The following is a 23,158-nucleotide window of genomic DNA, read 5'->3' as shown; positions in this document are numbered from 1 at the left end:
AAACCTAGTACAAATATGATTACCAGTTACGATTGCCAGCGTTACCTGTGAATTCATATCTTTCATTTTTTTGTTTTAAACGACACACGACATATTTATAAGGAGAGCTAACCTAACACCTGACTGTACCTGACACTGTACTACTGTCACCTGAACGTGACAGTAGTAACCTGTGTTATAACACAGGTTTATACCTAGCTTAGGGACAGTTGATTTATGTATATCCGTGTAAATTATAACAATAATATAAGTTATACCTATTGTGCAGATGTAATGTAACTTGTACCTATGTTTTATTGAACAATAAACAATTATTATTTTTATTAAATTTAAAGAAAATGGTATACTCACAGTAGCTTCGCTATTAATTTATAATAATATATCTTTATTGAACAAAAGTATAGTAATTATAAACAAAAAGTCGAAATAAACAATCGTCTTGCTAGAAACGGACATAAATTAGCGATATCTGTACATCGTCTGAGAAAAGTAAAGAAATCCTTTGTGGGGATGGGTATATGCGTTTATAACCAAGTTAATATTAGACCTATCTTTACTTAAGTTTAAACGATGTATTAAAACACATTTAATTAATCGTGGTTACTACACGATGATGAATTCCTTAACGACAAGGTTGCTTCGAAGCAGGCCACTCCGCACTCATCTCTCACAAGATACAAAAATTCTAAAGATTGTTGAACTATAAAATGATGTTGAAAAAGATTGATTTCTTGCCGGCTCTTCTCGGTAGAATCTGCCTGCCGAACCGGTGGTAGAGTCACTACAAATAGACTAACTTGAGACTTGAAAAGTGCTTACAAACTAGGCCTACTTGAAATAAATGTTTTTGAACTCTGCTAAACTTGCGAATTTTGCTTCCTCATCAACAGTCTTCAGAGTGCTTTAGTCCACTGCTGGAATAAAGCGCTCTGAAGATTAGGTCACAATCACCAGGCTTGGTAGACCAATAGGTGATCAAAGTAGGTGTTAGTAATAGCACAGAGAAACAAATGATGTCCGCACTCCGTTATATTCCCTAAGTCGCCTCGTACGACACCCCTGGCAAAAGGGTTGGTGACAACTGTACTTTATCTGTTGTCGTGACTCGGTACTTCCGCTTACCTTCATCACTTCAACCGATTGAAGTCCACTGCTGGACATAGGTCTTTTGTAGAGAGTTCCAAAACAACGGTCCTGGGCCGCTTGCTTCCAGCGGCTCCCAACGCCTCGTTTGATGTAAGTTTCTCTCTCGTTTTACGGATCCGTAAGTCATCACTGGCAACACGCACTGTTCGAAGACTTTGGTGTTCAGGCACTGATGGATTTTGGACGAAAAGATGTCTCGAAGTTTCCCGCTTACCTTAGTATTTTTTAATTGTGATAGTTGACGGACAAAGCAGATATTCCACTGAACATCTAAAAAGAGCAACACTTCGCAAATCGCAGGGTATGCTAGATCATCTCCTACAAGGTCCCGTTACCGATGGCGTTGAGCCTAACGTAATACTATATACTAATACTCTTCAGAACGGAACACAGAAATGCTGCATGGCGGCTTCCCCGGTCTAGCTTTCTCAAAAAAATTGGTCGTCTGTAAAGTCGGCTTACTGACGGTAGTTGAACGTGACAACATCGTAAGAAAATACTGATGGAATGGTTGCAAAAATGGTTTTGAATACTGAGAATCTTTATATTCAACTATATTAAAAAGATGGACTGCTTCTAACATTTAACATAAATAAATGTACTTTTAGTGGACTTTCTTTATTTCTTTCTAAAGTTTTTGTCTCATCTTCAAATATAAGTTTACCCAAGACTTCCCATCTCTTATTTGATTGATTGGCTACTTTTTTTCTCTGTGATAGTGTAGGTGCCATTATAGATAAACTTACAAATCTCTTGACGTAAAGACTGACCTAGGGCCCGATTGTTGGTGTAGTGAGCCCATTAATAGGGGACTAATTATTGTGTAGTATACACGGTTTGCTCAGGCTATTTCTGATAAAATAAACGCGATAAAATTACTAATCAATATCAGACTACGAATATGTACAGATTTATTGTGTGAATGAGATAGCCAGACATAGGCCTTTTATAAATCTCTTCTTTAAGTGCGCGGGTTTTACATATCTAATTACCTCCTTAAAATAAAGACTGTGAGTATTTATTCTCTGAGTAGGTTACATAAATATATTCACACATAAGTTATTTAAAACTTTCACGTGATAATGAATATTTAATCTGTTAAAAATATACACTCCCATCACATCAAAGTAAAAGCTGTCGTGTCTGTAATCGCGTGTTTGGAGCGGAAAATATTTATGTATATTATGGAGCCTCATTAAAATTTTCGTCATGATTTTCCCCGCCTACTCATAATAATACTGTTATTTTTTTTTACATAAACATGAAATTGTAATTTTGTTTAGTGACAAACTTATGACAGTAAAAGGTAATTACTGTCAAGCATTTGTGATCACAATGATCACTCAATTATCACTTTATATAGCGATTGAAAAATCTTACATAGCTTTTCAAGCTTAACAGTGGATAGTTCCAAATATTTGTCTAATCAAAGATTAAAAGTACCTCTCGCTAGTTTTTTGTTACTATTTCCGGCCGGAAAATCTATATTTTATTTATTGAAAGCATCTATTTACTATTTATTTTTACTACTTATTTTGTTAACTTTGGGTTAAAAACTATTAACCCAAAGTTAACAAAATAAGTAGACCTGTTTAAGTGCGCAAAAAATTTGATGAATCGAGAGGTTGTATGGGTTTCTAAAAGGTTTAATAATTAATACATTTTACCGTTCAAAAATTTCGAACTTGCCGCTAACCTCTAGTTCATTATATTGGGATTTTTCATGAGGATAAGATAATCTCGTTTCAAAACAATGTATTAAAGATTAACATTCCCTAAATGTTTTCAACTCATAAATACGCCCTTAAACATCTGCTTGATTTATTTATAGCTGTTGATGAGATGTCTAGTGAGTATGTCACGGATGAGACGTACTTGAATGTACATAGATACTTGTACCTAAATTCTGCTGGTTTAGATATATATTTCTACCTCCCTTTTTTAAGTTCTGTGCGTTTTTTTAAGCAATTATAATATCACTTGCTTCCATCGTAAAGGAAAACATCGTGAGGAATCTTGCGTGCCTGAGAGTTCTACATCAAATTCGAAAAAGGTGTGTGGTGGACTACGGCCTTAACCGTTTCTCATTTTGGTATTGAGACCCGTGCCCTGTAGTTGGCCGGTAATAAGTTATCATATGATAATGATGAAAGCTTGACACTAACGCTTCAGGCTAATTAACACAGGGCAGCAGTTTGTTAGATCTGTTCCTCACGTGCCCTACGAAGTGGTGTTCCATCAGTTAGTCCATCTGCTACGACTTCAATTATTACAATAAAAAGGATGAGGATAATGAGGAAAAGGATAATACTCTTATATTGTAGCGACAATAAGTTTTGGTGCTCGCTTCGCAAGCGTGCTTATCATTGCAGTTAAGTATTACTATTAGACCTGTCAATTTAGTTTACTTTAGAGATTTGAGTATAATAGAATTGACAGCAATTACTATTTTCTTTAGCTGGACTTTTGTAAACGTTTGAATCATCTCTTTCGTGTTGAGAGATTAATCTGATATTTTATCATTTTTTTTTTTTTTAATCCTGCAATCTTCTTTTGTTTACAACAAAAGCAAAGCTTATAACACAGACGGGTTCGGTTTTTCGATCATGACTTTCGGAACCCTAAAACAGCAATAATTAGATAATTATTTACAACAAAATAAACTAAATAACACTTAATTATCATGCATTCGATACTTCAGTACTGAAAAATAAAATAGAGGAATTATAAGGTAATTACAAAGTTACAAACAATAAAGTTTACAATAAAGTAAAATTAATTAACAGAAAAAGATAGAGAGAACTGAGAGATTATGCTTTTGTGTAAAAATAACAATAATAAAATCTTTTGTACAGTAAAAGATTAACATTGATAGATAGAAACACTGTTACCACAGATAGTATAGATAAGATAGCAGGTTAAGGCTGGACGCACACTCTTTGCTTGAATTCAAATGGCATTGCTTGTGTTTTGGCTGCGGGACTATATTATTGCTGATGCTTCTACTAGCGGTACAGCTGGTAGTAACACGGGCAAGAAAGACCCATGTATTTAAAGATTAACATTCCCTAAATGAGCACGCCATTTACCTTTTTAGATTTTTAAATATATATTTAATTTAAAATTAATAGAATTTCTTGCCGGTTTTTTCTCGGAGAATCCTTGCCTTCCGAACCGGTGGTAGTCACTACCGACAGTAGACAGACATGACGTTAAAAAACTGCTTTTTTCTTGCTTTGCTCGGTTAAACACTATGCAATGGAATATATTGAAGTGAAAGATGGCAACCAGCCTTACGGACTGCCAATTATTCCTTTTGGGAAGACGTCACAGTGCAAAAAAAAAGATACACGGTAAATGGGTCCCCCTCAAACGAACTGTTATAGCCTAAGTCTGTAATTGTATCTCAGAGGTCGATGTACATAATTCGTACTAGCTAATAAAGTACCTTCTACGGCTTATTAATAGTTTTTTTTTAAAATTTATATTTAAACATTATGTGCAACAAATAGTAAAAAGATTGTATGCAAAGAGCGAGCAATGTATGCTTTTTTCTAATTAATTCATTGTGAAAAATCTTACAGTAACCGAGCGAAAGTTAAACGCAACTTGAATAGGCACATGCGATATAGGCTTGCCAATGAATAATAATAATAATAAGAACCAATGGAAATTGCATTTACTGTAAAATTGTGTACAGTTTTACTGTTTTTGCCGTGCGGTGACGGCAGATCCGATTGGTTACTGTAATCGTTTCAAAATTTCTTAAGTTACAAAAACTATTACAAAATTTGAGTATAAAATATCGAATAACTAAATGCTATGGATTTGGTTTTATTATTTTAAGAACAATGCCTTTGTTTCGCGAGGGCTTCGTTTATCTTTTTCCTTTAACTGTATTACGCAGTGAGATGTAAATACCTACCTCTTTTTCATAAACATAAATTATATTTATCCAACATTATCGCAAGAGTCACGTTACTTGACATAAGGTGATAAGGTGATTAGGATAACCAAAAAGACATACTTAGGTAAAGTATGTTATCAGTAAATAAGTGCTAAATACAATCTTGATGCCGTGCCTTATGATTCAGGCTTGCACCAGAAACAGTAAGGTAGAACATTTCTTGCGGAATGCTATAGATTCTTGAAGTAAATAATAACATCTCACTGGTAGCATTTTGAGTATTAAATAACGTACTACGTACTAGAGCAGTCATGGCTAACGGAGTCTACGTGCTCGCCATTGGCCACGTGGGCTACATATTGACAAATCAAAATAATGTTCTTATTCGATCTTTACTGTGATTCTGCTGGAAGAAATCTTTAAGTATCTACTTATAGAAGTCTATTTATAGCTTGACACAAGCGTCAAAAATTCGCTGGTCCCGTGTCACTTGAAGTCTATTACAATACAATATACAATTCCAAAGGTATTTTTGGATGTATAAGTTAAGGCAATGTATTTATAAAATTAAACAAAATTACAATGATGTGAATAAAAAACTGATTTAATAATGAAAAGATTGCTTGGAAGCAGTCATTGGTCTTAAAAAACAAAATAAGCACTTTTTAATTGCAAAATTTTGGTGTAAAAAAAGAGCAACTGCTGAGCTTCTTGCCGGCTTCTTCTCGGTAAAATCTGCGGTGGTAGAGTTAAACAATGACGACGTTATACAACGCTAAGTGAGCTCGGCACAACCCAAGCCTACTAGAAATCAGATGGATCAAACTAATAGATTGCATTTGCTCACTTAGCAATACCGCACAAGTCAAATGAACATTTAAAATATGCAATGCAAATACTCCTTTTTAATGTGTAAGGTTTCCACACCCAACTGCACAGAATGTGGTGTGGTGGAGGGCGTATACCATATTACGATGGAATGTATTCGGAATGAGTCTATGAGACGTTCCATTTTCAAAAAGAGTTGTACATACCATTATACTGGCGGGTATAAATATAGTTTTACAAAAAGTTGTAATTTATGGACGCCCCCTAAGCTAAGCGACGATTTCCAATAATGCATTATGAATTTTGCAACAACTATTCAACGCGACGTAGTGATTTCGTAGACGCTTCATCTCTAGTACGTAGCACGTTATTATGCAAACAGAAATAAGTAATTTGTAAACAAAACTTACGCCACTGACGCACACCGCAAACACTGCACACCACGCACTAACTAAATGGAACTAAACCTTACTTCCCGAGTTACCTGAGCCATCGTTATACTGCGTACTGGCCCTGGGAGCTGAGAAGAACAGGTGGGTTCGATAGTGGTGCTCCTCCATGCAAGAGTAGCGTTCCCGGTCCCGACGCTTGGCGTTCCTGCCCGCGCCGAGCGCCCCCTTCGCTTTCCCCCCTCCACTGCTCCCCGATACCGTCTTCTCCGTGCTGAAGTTCTTCCGAAACATCAAATTCATCTTGGATGCGTGCCACGGCTGTCTCGCTCGCACTCATTAAATCACTAATTAGTTCAGACTTAGTCGGTTTATATTCGGAAATTTGCCGTCTCACGTTCACTATTCAGTTTTGGCTGCACATTGGTTTGGGTTAAGGCATGTATAGATGTTCCAACGAATTTTTGCTGATACATTGGAATCTAGATACCAATAAAATTGTATTGCTCTTTTTATTCGAAAATTTTGGCTATATTTGAAACAGGTTTTGTCTCAAGTAGACTAATAGATTTGTTAATAGATATTAGTTTCCTTATTACTCTATTATCGTCACTATTATCGATCTGTGCAAATAAATGAAACGAATTAAATTTAATTAATTTCTATTGATACAAATATACTGAGGTTGTTAATGCACTAGAAATTAGTGAACATTTGCAGCTAGTGATGCGTTTAATAATACCACCAATTCGTTTAATTTTCATATCTTAGCAAGGCTCTACATGAAGTTCGTCATCACGCTAATACAAAAAAACACGTTTAACGATGGTCAAGTATGCCTAAACTGCCCTAACGGCGGAAATAAACGGATTGAGATTTTAAATACCTGAACTTCGAAACTAGACAGGGGTCTTTACTACGATCGCTTAAAGCAATATTATTATAAAAAGACAGCTTTAAAATGCTTTACGTCAATGTCCTAAAAGTAAGGTTTTTAAACATCAATAATAATAAAGCCATACTGCTTCATGCAATGTAAGTTAGCTAATAGAACTATTATAATTTAGATCGAACTCAAATAATACGTGTGACGAAGTTTGCTGCCGACCTAATTGGGAAGTTGGCATGTCTGTCGGTGCTACACTTCGGGAGCAGGTCACGGTTAACGCGTACGCAAGATGATCACCTAGCATTGAAACGGCTAGCTGGTCCGAGGTCGAAACGAGAATTAATTTACGTAAAAGCTCGCCGATAAGCTCCTGATTACCGTTTAGATTTTCGAATATAACTAGTTAATATCAAAGACTAAAAGAAAACGAAAACATTCCCGTGTTGCGCACCTACTATTGAAGTTATACGAAACTGCGGTAACCAATTGCTGAAATACATCATGCTCGCCAGGTGTAAATTTAAGTAGCGTTAAGGGTATTTCCATTAAAATAAGCAGCCATTGTTTTATTTATTAATTCAATTACAATTCCATAACAATATCACATCGATTATATAATTTTTTTTTTTTCAAAAGAGAATGTCAATCTAATGTATACATTTCAAATGGAACCCTGTGAGGGCGCTGTAACCAGATTATGAGGCGGACTTATTATTGTCAAGTCGTTTATTTAATAATAAGCACTGTTTACATTTCTGTGCATATTGGGTTTTAGCCGGTGCTGTGAACTTTCAATTTAGATGGTTTTAAACACTATGGTATCAACATCCTTTTTTTATAGATATATTTGATTAGCCAAGCTGATAGCGGATCTGTAAACAGAGCAACAATTCCCAGATTATGCCAGGTACACGTCCAGAAACATGCCGCCCAGTGGCGTGCACTTCATACATGCACAAAAGCACTGCATACCCTAAAATTTATATATATCTCGTATAGCGGGAGGGTTTTTGCCGTATTATGCCATTTTCCTGATGTATGCATACCCTGGTAAGAAACCAAGTGCACGCCACTGATGCCACCCTGTGTCCATCAAACTGAGGCGTAGGTTTTAAGCAGGTGACTGTAATTACACCGGAATTTAAGCCTTTTAGACAACGGCAATGCTTCTTAGCGGCAGAAATAAGGACGGTGGTAATATTTCCCGGGTTGAGCTTTTTCAGCTCTAAAAGCCGACTGACGGCCGATTGGCGCAGTGGGCAGGGACCTTGCTTTCTGAGTCCAAGGCCGTGGGTTCGATTCCCACAACTGGAAAATGTTTGTGTGAAGAACATGAATGTGGTTCAGTGTCTGGGTGTTTATATGTATATTATAAGTATTTATGTATATTATTCATAAAAATATTCATCAGTTATCTTAGTACGCATAACACAAGCAACATTTACTTTGGGACTAGATGGCGGTGTGTGTATTGTCGTAGTATATTTATTTAATATATTTATTTTTTTACCTAGTTAGGTAGGTTATTAGAGCGTTTCATCCACTCTCTGTTCGACAAAAGTCGTTTTTAATTAAGCACCATTTAAATCAAAATTAGGTATTCAAATTATATTAATGGTTTCACAAAATCCTTAATGCGTATAATTCTAGATCGCTCTGATTCTCCAAGGACACTTTTGTTCTAAATTACCTACCATTAAATGGTTATATTAAAATAAATGTAGCCAGGGGAGTTTTATAACAAAAGTATAGGTACTTTGGAAAAGCTTAAATAGATCCTCGGTATGATATGGCTTAAACTGCCTCTTTGGTTTAGCGGTTAGCATTTTTCACTGCAGATCAGAAGGTTCGGGGTTTAATCCCCGGATAGGGTCGGGTCGGTAGTATAAGGTATTTCTATCAAGAAATTTTTAGTACCAGACCAAAGTTCCGTTATACTTCTAGTTTAGAAATTGGAGTTATTTACTTATCTATTATACCTAGGAATGTATTTAAATGTTTAACTTCTCTGACCTTTGACATAGCTCTAGCAACATATCTCCTTTGCTAAATTTACGTCAAAGAGATATTTGTCTTAAGGTTTAGGTGAATTTTGTAATACTATGCTTTTCACGTGAATACTGTTAGCCTTTTATTGAATGATAAAAGGAATGCATTTACGTAGTAAAAAAATAAGTTTAAGAATTCGTAAAGTACAATTACGTTATATGAATTATAAAAAGTGGTCCCCGTGACTTCGTTCGCAAGTCAAAGACAAATACCGAACTTATTTTTTGAAGTTTTAAAGATCACATTATTATATTCTCTTGGCGTAACTTGAACCTTTAACACCTCGCAAAAATCGGAAACTCTGAAAGTTTCGCTCCTTTTGGTCGTAGCGTGATTTTATATTGGTTATCCAACTCAAAAATAATTTTCGAAATCTGTTCCGTAGATCCGGAGAACACCCTCCTTTTTTTAGATTTACTGATATATAATCTGTATATAAATGTAAGTTTATAATTATTAATATGTGTTTACTAATTGGAATTATATTTAACCTAAATATAAAATTAAAAACTGTGAGATGTTATTTATGAATGAATGAATGAATATATATTTATTGTTCACCACATAAGCATACAAAAAAATTGTAAAAAAAAAATAATTTATCTGTGGTAGATGATATTATATGGCGTCTTTAGAACGCATCGCATTGATTTTATCCCGTACGCGATTTTAAAAACTTAAGAGTAATGAAGTATCTATTAGTGATAAGAATGACAGAATTTGAATTCCAATAATAATTATTCGTAGTTACGTAAATAGCTTCTGATTTCTGTTCGAAATAGAACCTCTTTAAAGCAAAATTATAAATCCTCTTAGATACCTATCCCGATGTTTTTTTTATAAAACTGGCTTATTCCTTTGTTAACTTTATACAGGGAACCTATAAACAAATCTTTAGCTTTCTAGATCCAAGGGTTTAGGCTGAAACTCTACTAAAGTGGAGTGGTTTTTATTGCTTCAATATTAGTCGCGTACGCGGTGGTCTTTACCTATTTTCCTGACAGTGACAACACTAAAGTTGGTGGCGTATTATTGTATATGGCCGAATAAGGCGGCAGTTAAACACTTTATTGATGCCATAGGAGTTCATAAAGTAACGCGTCTACAGGGTCATATAAAAATATCTGTCTCTGTCCAGTGAAATATAGTATTTTTTTCCTAGTGACTATATCTTTGGTGGCTCATAGCCCGGAAATTAGAACTTTGCCGCCTAATTAATGTTTTAGGCAACCACGCACACATGATGATGAAGCCTATGTTCATGGGCTTCATCATTGAGGCTCCTCGACAATACGGACTAAGTTGCTAGCTCAAACGGCTTAGTCAGAAGGCCTTTTGAGTTAGTGTAGTGTAGTGAAAGTCTAGTGCTAGTGCAATTTTAAGATTAAAAAAACAAAGTGTCTCCTACATGAACACCTAAGACAAGTCTTTGCACATTAATGCTTAGGTATAAAGAATTGAATGAATGACTGAATGAATATACTCATACAAGTATCACAAAAAGTACATAACACAGAAAAATATTGCAAAACAACGTATACAATTTGGCGGCCTTATCGTTTCATAGCGATTTCTTACAGGCAACCAATGGCGTCGAAAACAAACAGACAGAATACATACAGAATAATAGTTTGGTGGTGCACATATAAATGTACCCATAAAATAAATATATCATTACTTAAATAAATATGTATAATATGTAATGAAACAACATAAATAAGAAATAATGAAAAGAAACATAAATAAAAAAAATATGAGTACAGTATTAGTATAATATGAGATTGTAATTTTAATAAAGTCTCACGCGTGCGTCGTCCTTTATGTATATATATTTATAACGGGAAAAAACCAATGTAGTTATCGCCATCATCTTACTACCATGCTTTTTATGTATTTATGTTGCATTAATCTATGGGCCTATTTGAACAAAGAAATATGTGACTTTGACTTTGATCAGTTTCGATCGACTCACTGGGCACTGGTAAAGTTCCTTGTATGTTCAATGTTCATACAAAAGTGCTTTACTTATTGGTTTATTTGGAATCGATCGAATAATTCGTTCATGTTTGCCGAGTACTCGGAACTTCGTAGAGTTAACAGCTTAGTGAATAGTTTATTGGCAGAATTTTTCAGCGAATCAGGCCTTTTAGACCACTTTGCTAAGCTATTTTATCTGGTCAGGCGGTGGACAATCCTGATAGCAATTGTTTTATCAACGTCATCAGTTCGCATATTCAGGATGAGTCAGTAAACACATTGCTACAAAAATTTTGGGAATTGGAGACCGATGTGCAGAAGGAACTGATGTCAAAGGAAGATGAACAGTATGAGGAATATTATAATACCACTACCACTGGAGATGACAGTGGTCGTTACATCGTAAAGCTACCTTTTCGGAAAGTGAATCCGAGTAGTCAGTATGGAGAATTAAAAGATATAGCAGAAAAAAGAAGTCGGAAAAAAGGTTTAAAAGATTGTGTGGTAAAAATTTCGTTTAAGCGATAAATATCAGAATATCGAAAGTTTATTTTCCATTACCAAGCTATCGTAGTTGAACATGGTGTGTATAAACATGTATAACACTATAATATTGTATAACACTATGTCTACAATAATTGCATAGTTCATCATCATCATATCAACAACTACAAAGGTTTCCTCCCGCAATGTGAAGCTGGCCCGATACGGATTGGTGGACTTCACACGCCTTTGCGTAAGTACATTATGGATAACTCTCAGGTGTGCACGTTTCCTCACGATGTTTTCCTTCACCGTTGAAGCAAGTGATATTTTAATTACTTAAAAAACGCACTTAGAAATCTAAAGGTACTTGCTGGGATTCGAATCAGCCCGCCGATAGTGAAGCCGAAGTCCTAAATATCGTCCTATTACCACTTCATTTTATTGTTAAACGGCGGTATTAGCTAACAGTTCTCTCTCCTCCTCTTCCCGCGGGAGTCGTACGAAGCGATTAAGGGAATATAATTAGAACGGGTAGTAGCCTCCTCTGTTCTACTACTACAACTGCGATCACCAACCCGTCTGCCCAGCGTGCAGCGTGGTGATTATGAGCCCGCTGGAAGAGGTCTTAAGTCAAGCGGTGGTCTGAGGCTGTTTGCGTCCAAAACTTTCGTGACACAAAATTAAAAAAGATGGCGCGTAACGGAAAAACGTGACGCGTAACCGAAAAATGTGACGGTGAATTTTTTCCAATAAAGAAGTTTCACTTCAAACACGTGACGGTAATTTTTTTCCAACGCCAATAAAAGATGTCGCGTAACGGAAAAATGTGACGCGTAACCGAAAAATGTGACGGCAATTCTTTTTCACTTCAAACACGCAGAAACGCGAAGGTTTACCACTAAACATCTGATGAGACATGCTTGGTGGGTGCTTAAAAAAACCAAATGACAGCTTAAGTTTTGTCCCCATTTAAAGCGCCTCTTTTGACATACGAATGTCTCTAGAACTCATAATAAAATGTTTTTATTTTACGATTTTTTTGTAGTAACTTTAATTCCTTGGAACGTTACACTTACAAAATGGCGCCAATCAAAGAACAAAACACAGAAAAGTGACAGCAAGCTTTCCAAAGACAATAAAAGAGATCTGTGCACGATCGGGTCCGAACTTCCCAAGGTGCTAAAGTTGTAACAACGCACTTGATATTTTGGGTAAACCTTCCAATAAATGGACAGACAACATCTAGCAAGTTGCAGGAATTCGCTGCACAAGAGCATGGAATGTGAAAAACCCTGGAAAGGATATAATACGTCCAATTGTGGACGTTGGCAATCATTATTATAGCTCCCACGAACAAACATTTGTTCTACAGAACAATATATACGTAACTTTTGTAATAATAAATAAACTGTGGTAACTAAATTGTCCAAGTTTCGGATAAGTGGATTAGGTATCTACGGTATACGCTTGTACTCTTTACGTCTGCCGTATTTTTACACAAGTTTATGTTTTGTTCAAGGATTTTATGTGTACGACGCTCAAGTTTATGATTATTGTTGGTCATACACATTTTTGTATTGGGTTTGTTGTGATAAATACATACTAAAAGTTCGCCTCTAACTAAGACCAAGTGCGTAAGGAAAGCAATAAACTTAACGACATTTGACGGCCGATTGGCGCAGTGGACAGTGATTCTGCTTTCGGAGTCCAAAGGCTGTTGGTTCGATTGCCACATCTGGAAAATGTTTGTGTGATGAACATGAATGGTTTTCAGTGTGTGGCTGTTTATCTGTGCCTATATTATGTATATTATTCATAAATATTTATTAGTTATCTTAGTACACTTATACCAGCTACGTTTACTTTGGGGCTAGATGGCGGTAAATAGATCGATAGATAGAAAGTCTTTATTGCACATAAAGAAAACAAAAACAAATGGTAAATAAATATATATACGCAAAGGCGGCCTTATCGCTTGAAGCGATTTTAGGTTTATAATAGTTATATTTTGTGTCTATCTCTGAGTCTATCTCAAATGCTTTTAAGTTTATAATAATTTTACACCACCGGTCCGCTCTCGCTCATCTTGTCGGAATCCAAAGGTTGCCTGGCAGAGATCGCCACTAAGCGATAAGGCCGCCTTTTGTGTTTTTCTTCCATCTTTGTATTTCTATTGTTTTTTTTTATTTCCTAACTTCATAGTTGTGTACAAATAAAGAGTTAAATAAATAGTAATAATAAGATAATTCTAAAAGCACCAATAAATATCCCTAAATTGATATCCCTAAATCGGAAAACATTTATCAAGGATGCATCGAAAAATATCCTATATATTTTTGTGCTGTCTTTTTCAATATTTATTGAGTAAGCTTAAAACGATAAAAGACTTTTTTGTTTGCGAAGTGAATTTTTAGCCAAGCAAAAACAAAAACCTCGATTTTCTCGGTCAAAAACCACGTAGCCAAAAGCCGAAGTAAATATTGCCCGTTGAAGAATTTGGTTATCTATCTCAAAATTAATCAAAGTTGAGATTTAATAAAGGTGATAGTTAAGAATAGCAATATCGCTAAAAGTTAATTGGATTTAGGTAATATTGATGATAAGAAGTTTGATTTTACAGGTGTAACAAATTGATACAGATTGAACAAGCTTCATCTAAAGTACTTCGCATAAAAAATATTAAAAAAGAAAATCACTTTTTCCTCTGTTATCAACTCTCGCTATTATTAACTTTGGGCGAGTACTACATTTTTAGGTGCTTGTAGGATTTTTAAATCCATACTAATATTGTGGGTGCAGAAGTGCTTCTTGTACCAAACAGATAACGATCGTGGGTTCAACACACTGCACTGATTTTGATGCAAATTCGCACATAGTTTTTTTTTTTAGATAAGCGCGGGGAGGCAAAGCTCCTCGCGCATACGTAATTTTTTATTTGTTATTATAAAACTAAATAGTTTAATCGAAAAATAAATCGATAAATTTATAAAATTGATAATTCCTCCCTCAAATGTGTCATCTCTTGTTTCAAACGTGTCTCATTGTAATATGGACCTTTGGAAAACGTAGATCGAAACTGCAACGTTTCTTAAAAGATGACGCTACAATCGCTATAACACTGATGTAAAAGGCATATACTAATTTCGGCATCGATGGTAGGATGGTAGCTTAATTGGAAAAACCGCTCAGACCGCGATTGCCAGAGAGTCGCAGGTTCAAATCCTGTCGGTTCCGAAATTTTTTACATGCATTTAAAATTTATAAAAAGTTTAATCGAATTTTCAATTCGTATATCTTATAGTGGCTTATATGTCTAAACGAGCAATTCTTGTATATATATAATTGGAATCTTGGAATCGGCTCCAACGATTTTCATGAAATTTAGTATACAGGGGGTTTCGGGGGCGGTAAATCGATCTAGCTAGGATTCATTTTTAGAAAATGTAATTTTATTTGTGTTTTCCGGTAATAACCGAAGTTCTACGGGTCAGCTAGTATAACATTAAATTATATAACGAATAATCCAAAAAATAAAACAGTAGTGAACATTGAAGCTATTTAATATAACAATAATAAGAAATACCCTAAAAAACCTGAGAACAACCACCCCTAATTGGTTTAGACTGGCATATCCACCCTATGTTGTCTCCAAAGTCTGTAGCGCACCCTCAATGGATAGCAAATGTAAAGCGGCCGACTTCGAGCGACTACATATTTAACATTCTCGGCTACTGATAGTTATACACGCTAGCGACGAATTAATTATATAAATGTGTTATAATTTTTATACATTTACTTTAAGACTACTTACAACGTTTGAAAAGTCCAAAGTTTGTATTAAACGTAAGCTTATAGAAAATTCCTATTACAGTATTAAGGACTACGTCAACAATGAAAATGCTTAGGTGTAAATAATTGCTCTAACCAGGTTGCTTCTTTAATAGATTTAAATGACAATGTGAGATGGTGATACCAAAAAAAATAAGAACCGGCTAAGTTTGTTGTGGGCTTCTTCTTAGACCACGTAGCTTTAGTTTTAAGTTGACGAATTAGTTATCGCCATCAACTCACTTCTATGTCATATTTTACATGTAATGTACGCATCAAAAGTGCCATATATGTGCCTATTTAAATAAAGAAATATTTGACTTTGACTTTGAAGGCGATTAGTGCTTGGGTATAATATATAATAAAACTGCCATTTGAGATATAAAAATGCAGTGTAAATATGTATATCGTATCTGTATACAAAATGACAAATTTTAAATCCAAGATGGCCGCCACCACAAAATGTCGCATTATTTTACAACTCCATTAGTATTAGTATCAAATGGAAATCTTGACTAAAACAATAATGGACACGATATTGAAAGTCGGGAGTTTTTAAATTTTAAATAACAATTCAAACTTTGTTCTTACTTTTCCGGGTTGAACCGGGACTCTAATACTCTACAGAAAAAAAAGACCCACTAGTTTTATCACACACGTCAACCCTTTACCAACCCACTGCAGGGTAGGGGTCTTCTCCCACAATGGGAAGGATTTTGGCCGTAGTTCACCACGCTAGCCCAGTGCGGATTGGTGGACTTCACAGGCCTTTGAGAACATTATATAAGATCAGGCATACAAGTTTCCTTATTATGTTTTCCTTCACCGTTGAAAGAAGTGATATTTTAATTACTTAAAACGCACAACACTTAGAAAAGTCACTGGTGCGTGTTGGGATTCGAACTCGTCCCACCGAAAGTGAAGCCGATGTCCCAACTGAGCTATCACCGCTACATGACACCGCTCGAAAGGCGTCATCACGATGCTTACAACCTTACGGTTACAGGTGTATATATTGTATGCGTACAAACTACTGTGAAGTTTGTATACTTACTATGAAGGCAAGCTGGCTTAAAGCCAAGATATAAGGCACCCGAGTTATGAATGGAACTGTTTACATTACAACTGTAAAATTATTGTATTCTTGTAACCCATATTAGCATTTTTCTGTTATTTTTGCCAGCCTTTCTTTCTTCATGGAGCATGATATATGATAAAATGGGTGATTTAAATTAATATAGAGATATTAACATGATGTGTGCTATCTACGTATATCGTCTGGGAAAAGTAAAGAAATCCTTCGTGGGTTTGTTTTATTATAATAATATCAACCTATCACCGGCCCACAACAGGGCACGGGTCTCCTCTCACAATGAGAAGGGGTTAAGGCCGTAGTCCTCCACGCTGGCTCAGTGCGGATTGGTGGATTCCACACACTTTGTGTCCAATGTTCTCACATTATGGAGAACTCTCGGTTATGGAGGTTTTCTCACAATGTTCCTTTACCGTTGAAGCAAGTGATATTCGATATTTTTAAAACGCACAAAACTTATAAAAGTTAGAGGTGCGTGCTGGGATTCTAACTCGGCTACCCGAAAATGAAGTCGAAGCAGTGATAGCTCTGTGTAACCACAGAGCTACCACGGCTTTTGTTGATGGAAAGTTTTAGTTAAATTTGACGAGACGAAAAGGGCGGGAACCTTCGCACATGGCGGACGCGTGCCGGCTTCTTCACCATGGAATCTGCCTTCCAAATCGCTCGTTGGATCACTACCAACAGCTTTTTATTTATTTATATACTTAGTATACTTACAGCTAGCCAATACTAAGTCATTTACAGATGTTACTATAAACAGACGGCATTTAAAAACTGTTTATACTATATATCTTGAAATAAATAAACCTACCTGGAATTTTAGGAATTTCAGTTTTACCAGGTTTGTAAAATAAATAAATATACTACTACAATACACACATCGCCATCTAGCCCCAAACTAAGCGTAGCTTGTGTTATGGGTACTGAGATAGCTGATGAATATTTTTTTATGAATAGAATACACATAAATACTTATAATATACAGATAAACACCCAGACACTGAAAAACATTCATGTTCATCACACAAACATTTTCAAGTTGTGGGAATCGAACCCACGACCTTGGACTCAGAAAGCAGGGTCGCTGCCCACTGCGCCACTCGGCCGTGTAGTTAGGAAGTGTGATAATAATCGTTATAAGGCATCAAGTGTCAACCTGCCTTGGGCCATCATGAAGGGTCTGGACTCTTATACTCTCTTTAATAAACTAATGATTATGACAACCACTAGGAGATACTACGCAACCAAAAGCTTTCAGATAATCCCGCTGATAATATAATAAGCTGTAGGTACGTACTTTATGTTAAATTCACACGGTATCAAACCAAGCATACACTATTAAACTGTGATAGCATACAACTAACACGAAGCCGCTTTGCATAATAGTTCCATTAATTACTATAGTCCTATCTGTGCATTGCTAATTGACCCAGTGTAGTGGTCTCTCAGTTAACTTGGGTGATTTTGCACTTTGTCAGTCCGTTCCAAGTTCGTGAAACTTCCAAATTAAGGGTGAGACAGGGGGATGTACTGTCCCCGAAATTGTTTCTCAAATGCTTTTAAAACTAGAAAGAACATGGCATCAATGTTTATGGTAATCAAAGACATCTCCGCTTTTCTGATAGTATCCTCATCATCGCAGGTCCACTGCAAGAGATTAAACAGATGCTTGATAATGTAGAGACTGTCTCCCAATGTGTTGTTCTGCGGATGAACTAAGACATGACCAAGGTTATGTTTAATGACTCAGTCACTCCACGGCTGATTACTTTCAATGGGTCTATTCTCAAAATTGTTCCAGAAATTACTTTTTAATTAAACAAAGAATCGAAGTAACCGAGGCGAGAATGCTGAAGTGGCAATAGGCTGATTTGTCAGAAGACCGATGAACCGAAAGGTCCTCGGCTAAGGAGCGTTCTTATTATGATGCTAAGAAGAACGCTCATTATCATCAAAATTTGGTTAAAAAAACCAATTTAAGCTCAAGCTTTTCCTTTTGCCAGAGGTTGCCTGTAAGAGATTGCTTGCAGCAAATAAGGCCGCCTTTGCATGTATAATGCTTAAAATTTTTGTTCTTTTGTTTATTCTTGTTTTAATGTATATTTTAATGTTTGTGTGCAGTAAATTATTTCTTCTTCTCAATTGATTATGTTACACTACATGCAACTTAGGGTTTAATTTATATTTGTTTGAAATCTTTGGAACGGGGAACGATGTTATATATAACAGTAATTATTTTCGTTTAACTGACGAAATTATGAAATTTTCGTATGCGCTTGGCTCCAAGCCGATAGAATTTTGTAAATCAGTAAGATGTAATTATCTCTTATGCTAGCTGATACCCGTTGCTTCTTTCAAAAGTGTTACAGTTTAAGTTTTAAAATGAATGTACCGTTTATTTTGTGGTACATTTTACCTTTTTTTACAAATTGTATACGTTGTTTTGTTATACTTTTCTTTTTTTATGCACTTTTTGTGATGTGCAATAAAAGTATATTCCTACATTCATTCATTCATTTTTGCGTACACAGAAACTTCACAGAAGTTCTGTTTCTTTGTTTTTTAAAAGCTTTTTTTTTTTGCAAGCTCCAATTGCTAAGTAACTAATGTACTAGATTTGCAGTATGTCAGACAGCTTTGTACGGATCAGTTATCTGTTCAGTTTTAATTAGGAACTAATCAAAATGGGCTTCCCGCTTCTGAGTGTAAGCTTTTTATCACGGAGACTTTTAAACATCTAGTAGATCAATATTTATAGATGGACGATTGTTCTAACTCAGGAGTTAGAACAATCGTCCATCTATTTAGTTAGAATTTTAACGCTACATTTATGTGCTGAGATTTTGAAACAGTAACTAAGTATCCATCATCATTATAAAACCATTAACACGGGTCTCCTCACAGAATGAGAAGAGTTTAGGCCGTAGTCCACAACGCTGGCCAAGAGCGCATTGGCAGACATCACACGTCGTTGAAAACATTATGGACAACTCTCAGTTAGGTTTCTTCACGATGCTTTCCTTCAACGTTGAAGCGTCTGATATTTAATCACAAAAAGTTAGAGAGGAAGATGGAAGCCGAAGTATTATCCACAGGGCTATAACCGCTCTGCCTATAGTTTGTTTAAAATAATATAGCAAAAATAAATATCGATGTACGTTACCTCGTTCCACTTAATAAGTGCTCCAAAACGAGCTTCACTCGGCAAGTTTGACTTCTATACTATTTCAAAGGCTTAATAAGTTAGAAATTATTTCATGACATTAATTTTCCAGGCCGTCATGTTAACGGGGCGACGTTTATTTAATTTATATGTTACGTCACTTTTAATGATGCCTAAGTTTACTTTTTATTATATATTGCGCTCAATAAAATGTTTGAGAGTTATTCATAATTATTCTGTATAAAAATAAATTAAAAGGATGAGCCCATGACGTCAGTGATAGCTTAGCGATTAATGCTTCGGCTCTGTTTTCTCGGAGACCGAGTTCGAGCCCCGTCACGCACAACTGTCTTTTTGGAGTTATGTGCGTTCTTAAATTAAGCAATTTAAATTTTCTTGTTTTATTGGCGAAGGAAAACATCGTGGGTAAACCTGCAGGCCTAAGAGAGAGGGGGAGAGGGAGAGAGAGAGAGAGTGTGGTTGCCGGATATTAACAGGTATGAGCCTAAATATTATACAACGATATGCAAATTCGTTAAAATGCAAAATAGCTAAAATAAAAATACAAATAGTATTAAGATATACAAATAGATATTATATATATATGTTAATAGGACGCGGTTTGACGCGACTACAGTTGGCGCCAAATACACACTAAAGCTGTCGTTGTCTGGTTTTTCATTTCTTTGGCTTTACATACAATAACATGTAGGTAACCTACTAGTAGTTAATACAAGTAAAATATACTATAGAGTATATCTTATTTTTATTATTATATATACAAATGGCTTTCTTTCTGTTTTAGTTATATTAGAAATGAGAAGTTTTTTTAGCAAGAAGAAAATATATTTATACGTATTTAAATCACGATGTATATACCTAATAATTTAAAAAAGTTAAAATATGTTAAGTTACATATCATTTTAATGATACATTTGTTAAAATAAGTTACATATCATTAAAATGATATGTAACTTATTTTAACAAATGTTCACGTTCATTGTGATTTACAAATGATTGATGATTTATAAATGAATTGATCAAATGATTTACAAATGTACACCGTATAGAAATATTTTTTTTATTTCCCTACGAAGTTAGCCCTTGACTACAATCTCACTGGATGGTAAGTGATGTTGCAGTCTAAGATACTGGCTAACCTGTTAACGGAGTTTCTACGCGACATCGTACAGGAACGCTAAATGGCTTCGTGACACATCTTTGTCGGTAGGGTGGTCACTAGCCACATCCACAGCCTACCAAGAGACAAGACTTGAAAAAATTCAGAAATAATAAATTCCCAAATTGCCAAGTCGGGAATCGAACCTGGGACTCCAACTTAAAACTACAGTGCTCACCGCTGCTCTAGGAAGGTCGTCAAAAAGTATACGGGTGATTTCTTAAGAGAAGCATTTATCTCTACTAGTTTTTTATAACTTTGTCAACATTGTAGTCGTACTAAGTAAGACATTAAAGTGAAGGTAAGCACTAAGCCACTAAAGTTGGGAACGTTCTCAGATAAAAGCTGGATAAGTTCGGTGGAGAGTTAAAATCCGGTTAAAATTTTATCCGATCATAACTTCCCACGCCGACGTGGCATGTTAATCAATTCGAGCATTTTTATTTCTGCTACTGTTTCTAGTACTTTAGGGAGGTACTTTTTTATCTTAAATGTATAATGCTTATATATAAAGCTGAAGAGTTTGTTTGTATGTCTGTTGATTACTTGATTAAAATGATTCCTAAGGTAATTTTGGACCTACCAATGCATAAGTTTAAAGAATGTGTTAAAACACATTTATTACAGCGAGGTTGATTTATACAATTGATGAGTTTCTTAATGACAAGGCTCCGCTTTCATCTCTCACAAGATAGAAAAATGAATGTTAAAATGTAATATGTAAATTTTTGATGTTGGAAAAGAGCAACTGCTGAGCTTCTTGCCGGCAGAGCTTTTCTTGCTGAGCTTTTTGAATTTTGACATCTCTCAGCAGGGCTAGCACAGTCAGGAGACAAAAAATATAGCCTGTCAAGGGATAATTACCGGGTCCACCTACTTAAATAAATAAATAAATAAATAAATAATATAATATATAACGACAATACACACATCGCCATCTAGCCCCAAAGTAAGCGTAGCTTGTGTTATGGGTACTAAGATGACTGATGAATATTTTTATGAATATTATACATAAATACTTATTATTTACAGATAAACACCCAGACACTGAAAAACATTCATGTTCATCACATAAACATTTTCCAGTTTTGGGAATCAAACCCACGGCCTTGGACTCAGGAAGCAGGGTCGGCCGTCAACTTAAAGCAGGGGAATAGGGAATATGAGAAGTTTACCCCCATTTGTTATTTATTACACATATTATTTGGATATTATTTCCGCTTGTGCGCCAGTGGTCTGAGAGCTGATAATGCTGTGGAAGAAGATTTTTTTTATCCTTTCCCCGGGGAGAAAATTGTCTCCTGCCCAAGCCGTGCAGAATTCTCAGGAACTACTGGTCCGTTTTGCAGTATTCTCTTAGTGCTGGAAAGCCCATTTATAGATTTGACAGGTTGACGATGATGTTGATATACCGGTCTTAGTTTGTTGCCAGCTTCTTCTGGCGCGTTTGAATCCCTTACAGCTTTAGTTTAAAGTTAACAAATTCAGATACTTTATTTGTTAATGGAAAAATATTTTTGGCGCAATGGCGTAATAATGAGCGCTGTTGAATTTTGTTATTTACGATTTCAGAATTTTCTTTGGTCCGGTCTGGTGGGAGGCTTCTGGCGGCGTTGTGTTATAATTACAGTTATTTATTTATTTATTTAGGAAAACCAACCGCTAATAATTTTTTTCTTGTCCAAGTTTTTACGTTGCGAGCTAAGTGAATGTTCAGCTTATTACAGGTTTTCAGAACGTTTACAAATAATTTCAAAATTAATTACATTAATAACAAAATAAATGTCTAAAAATATTTTACTAATTAATAAGGTTATAATGTTAATAATAAAAATAGAATTAAAATTAAAATTAAATTAAAAAAAAAAAAATTAACATCAATGTCCAGGTTCAAGCTTATTACTTATACTCCTAAAGAACTAGATAGCTCCATCTTAGACTGCATAATCACTTACTAACAGGTGAGATTGCTGTCAAGCGCTAATTTATAACGGAATTAAAAAAAAAACTACAGATCTTTACCGTTTTAAAATTTTTGTTAAACCTTTATAAATCATTTACAAGATCTTTTTGCAGAAACAGGCTAAAGACAAAATCGATGTAGGTACTTCATTTTAAAATATGTAGGGAAGTGATACTATGCATTTAAATTAAGTATCTACTTTGATCAAGTTCTTTGTGACGCCCTTTATGATGTAACACAGTCCAGTGTAGCGTGTA

The 23,158-nt window shown here is 35.3% G+C and overlaps 1 protein-coding gene across 2 annotated transcripts in view; it reads right to left on the bottom strand.

Annotated features, from left to right (window-relative positions):
- Window positions 1-23,158, bottom strand: part of LOC120629788 — a 149,530-nt gene that overhangs the window by 4,466 nt on the left and 121,906 nt on the right. The window contains exon 1 of one of the 2 annotated variants that reach the window (XM_039898831.1): window positions 6,366-6,573. The exons of the other annotated variant lie outside the window; for it this stretch is intronic. Within the exon in view, the coding sequence (XP_039754765.1) occupies window positions 6,366-6,573 (208 nt within the window). Of the gene's footprint in view, window positions 1-6,365; window positions 6,574-23,158 lie in introns of those variants that run through there. 2 annotated transcript variants of the gene reach the window in all.

Source organism: Pararge aegeria, chromosome 15 (genome assembly GCF_905163445.1).
Source record: "Pararge aegeria chromosome 15, ilParAegt1.1, whole genome shotgun sequence".
Classification (NCBI taxonomy): Eukaryota; Metazoa; Arthropoda; class Insecta; order Lepidoptera; family Nymphalidae; genus Pararge; species Pararge aegeria.
Note: the sequence above shows the minus strand (reverse complement) of the source record. Positions and strands in the feature narration are given on the sequence as shown.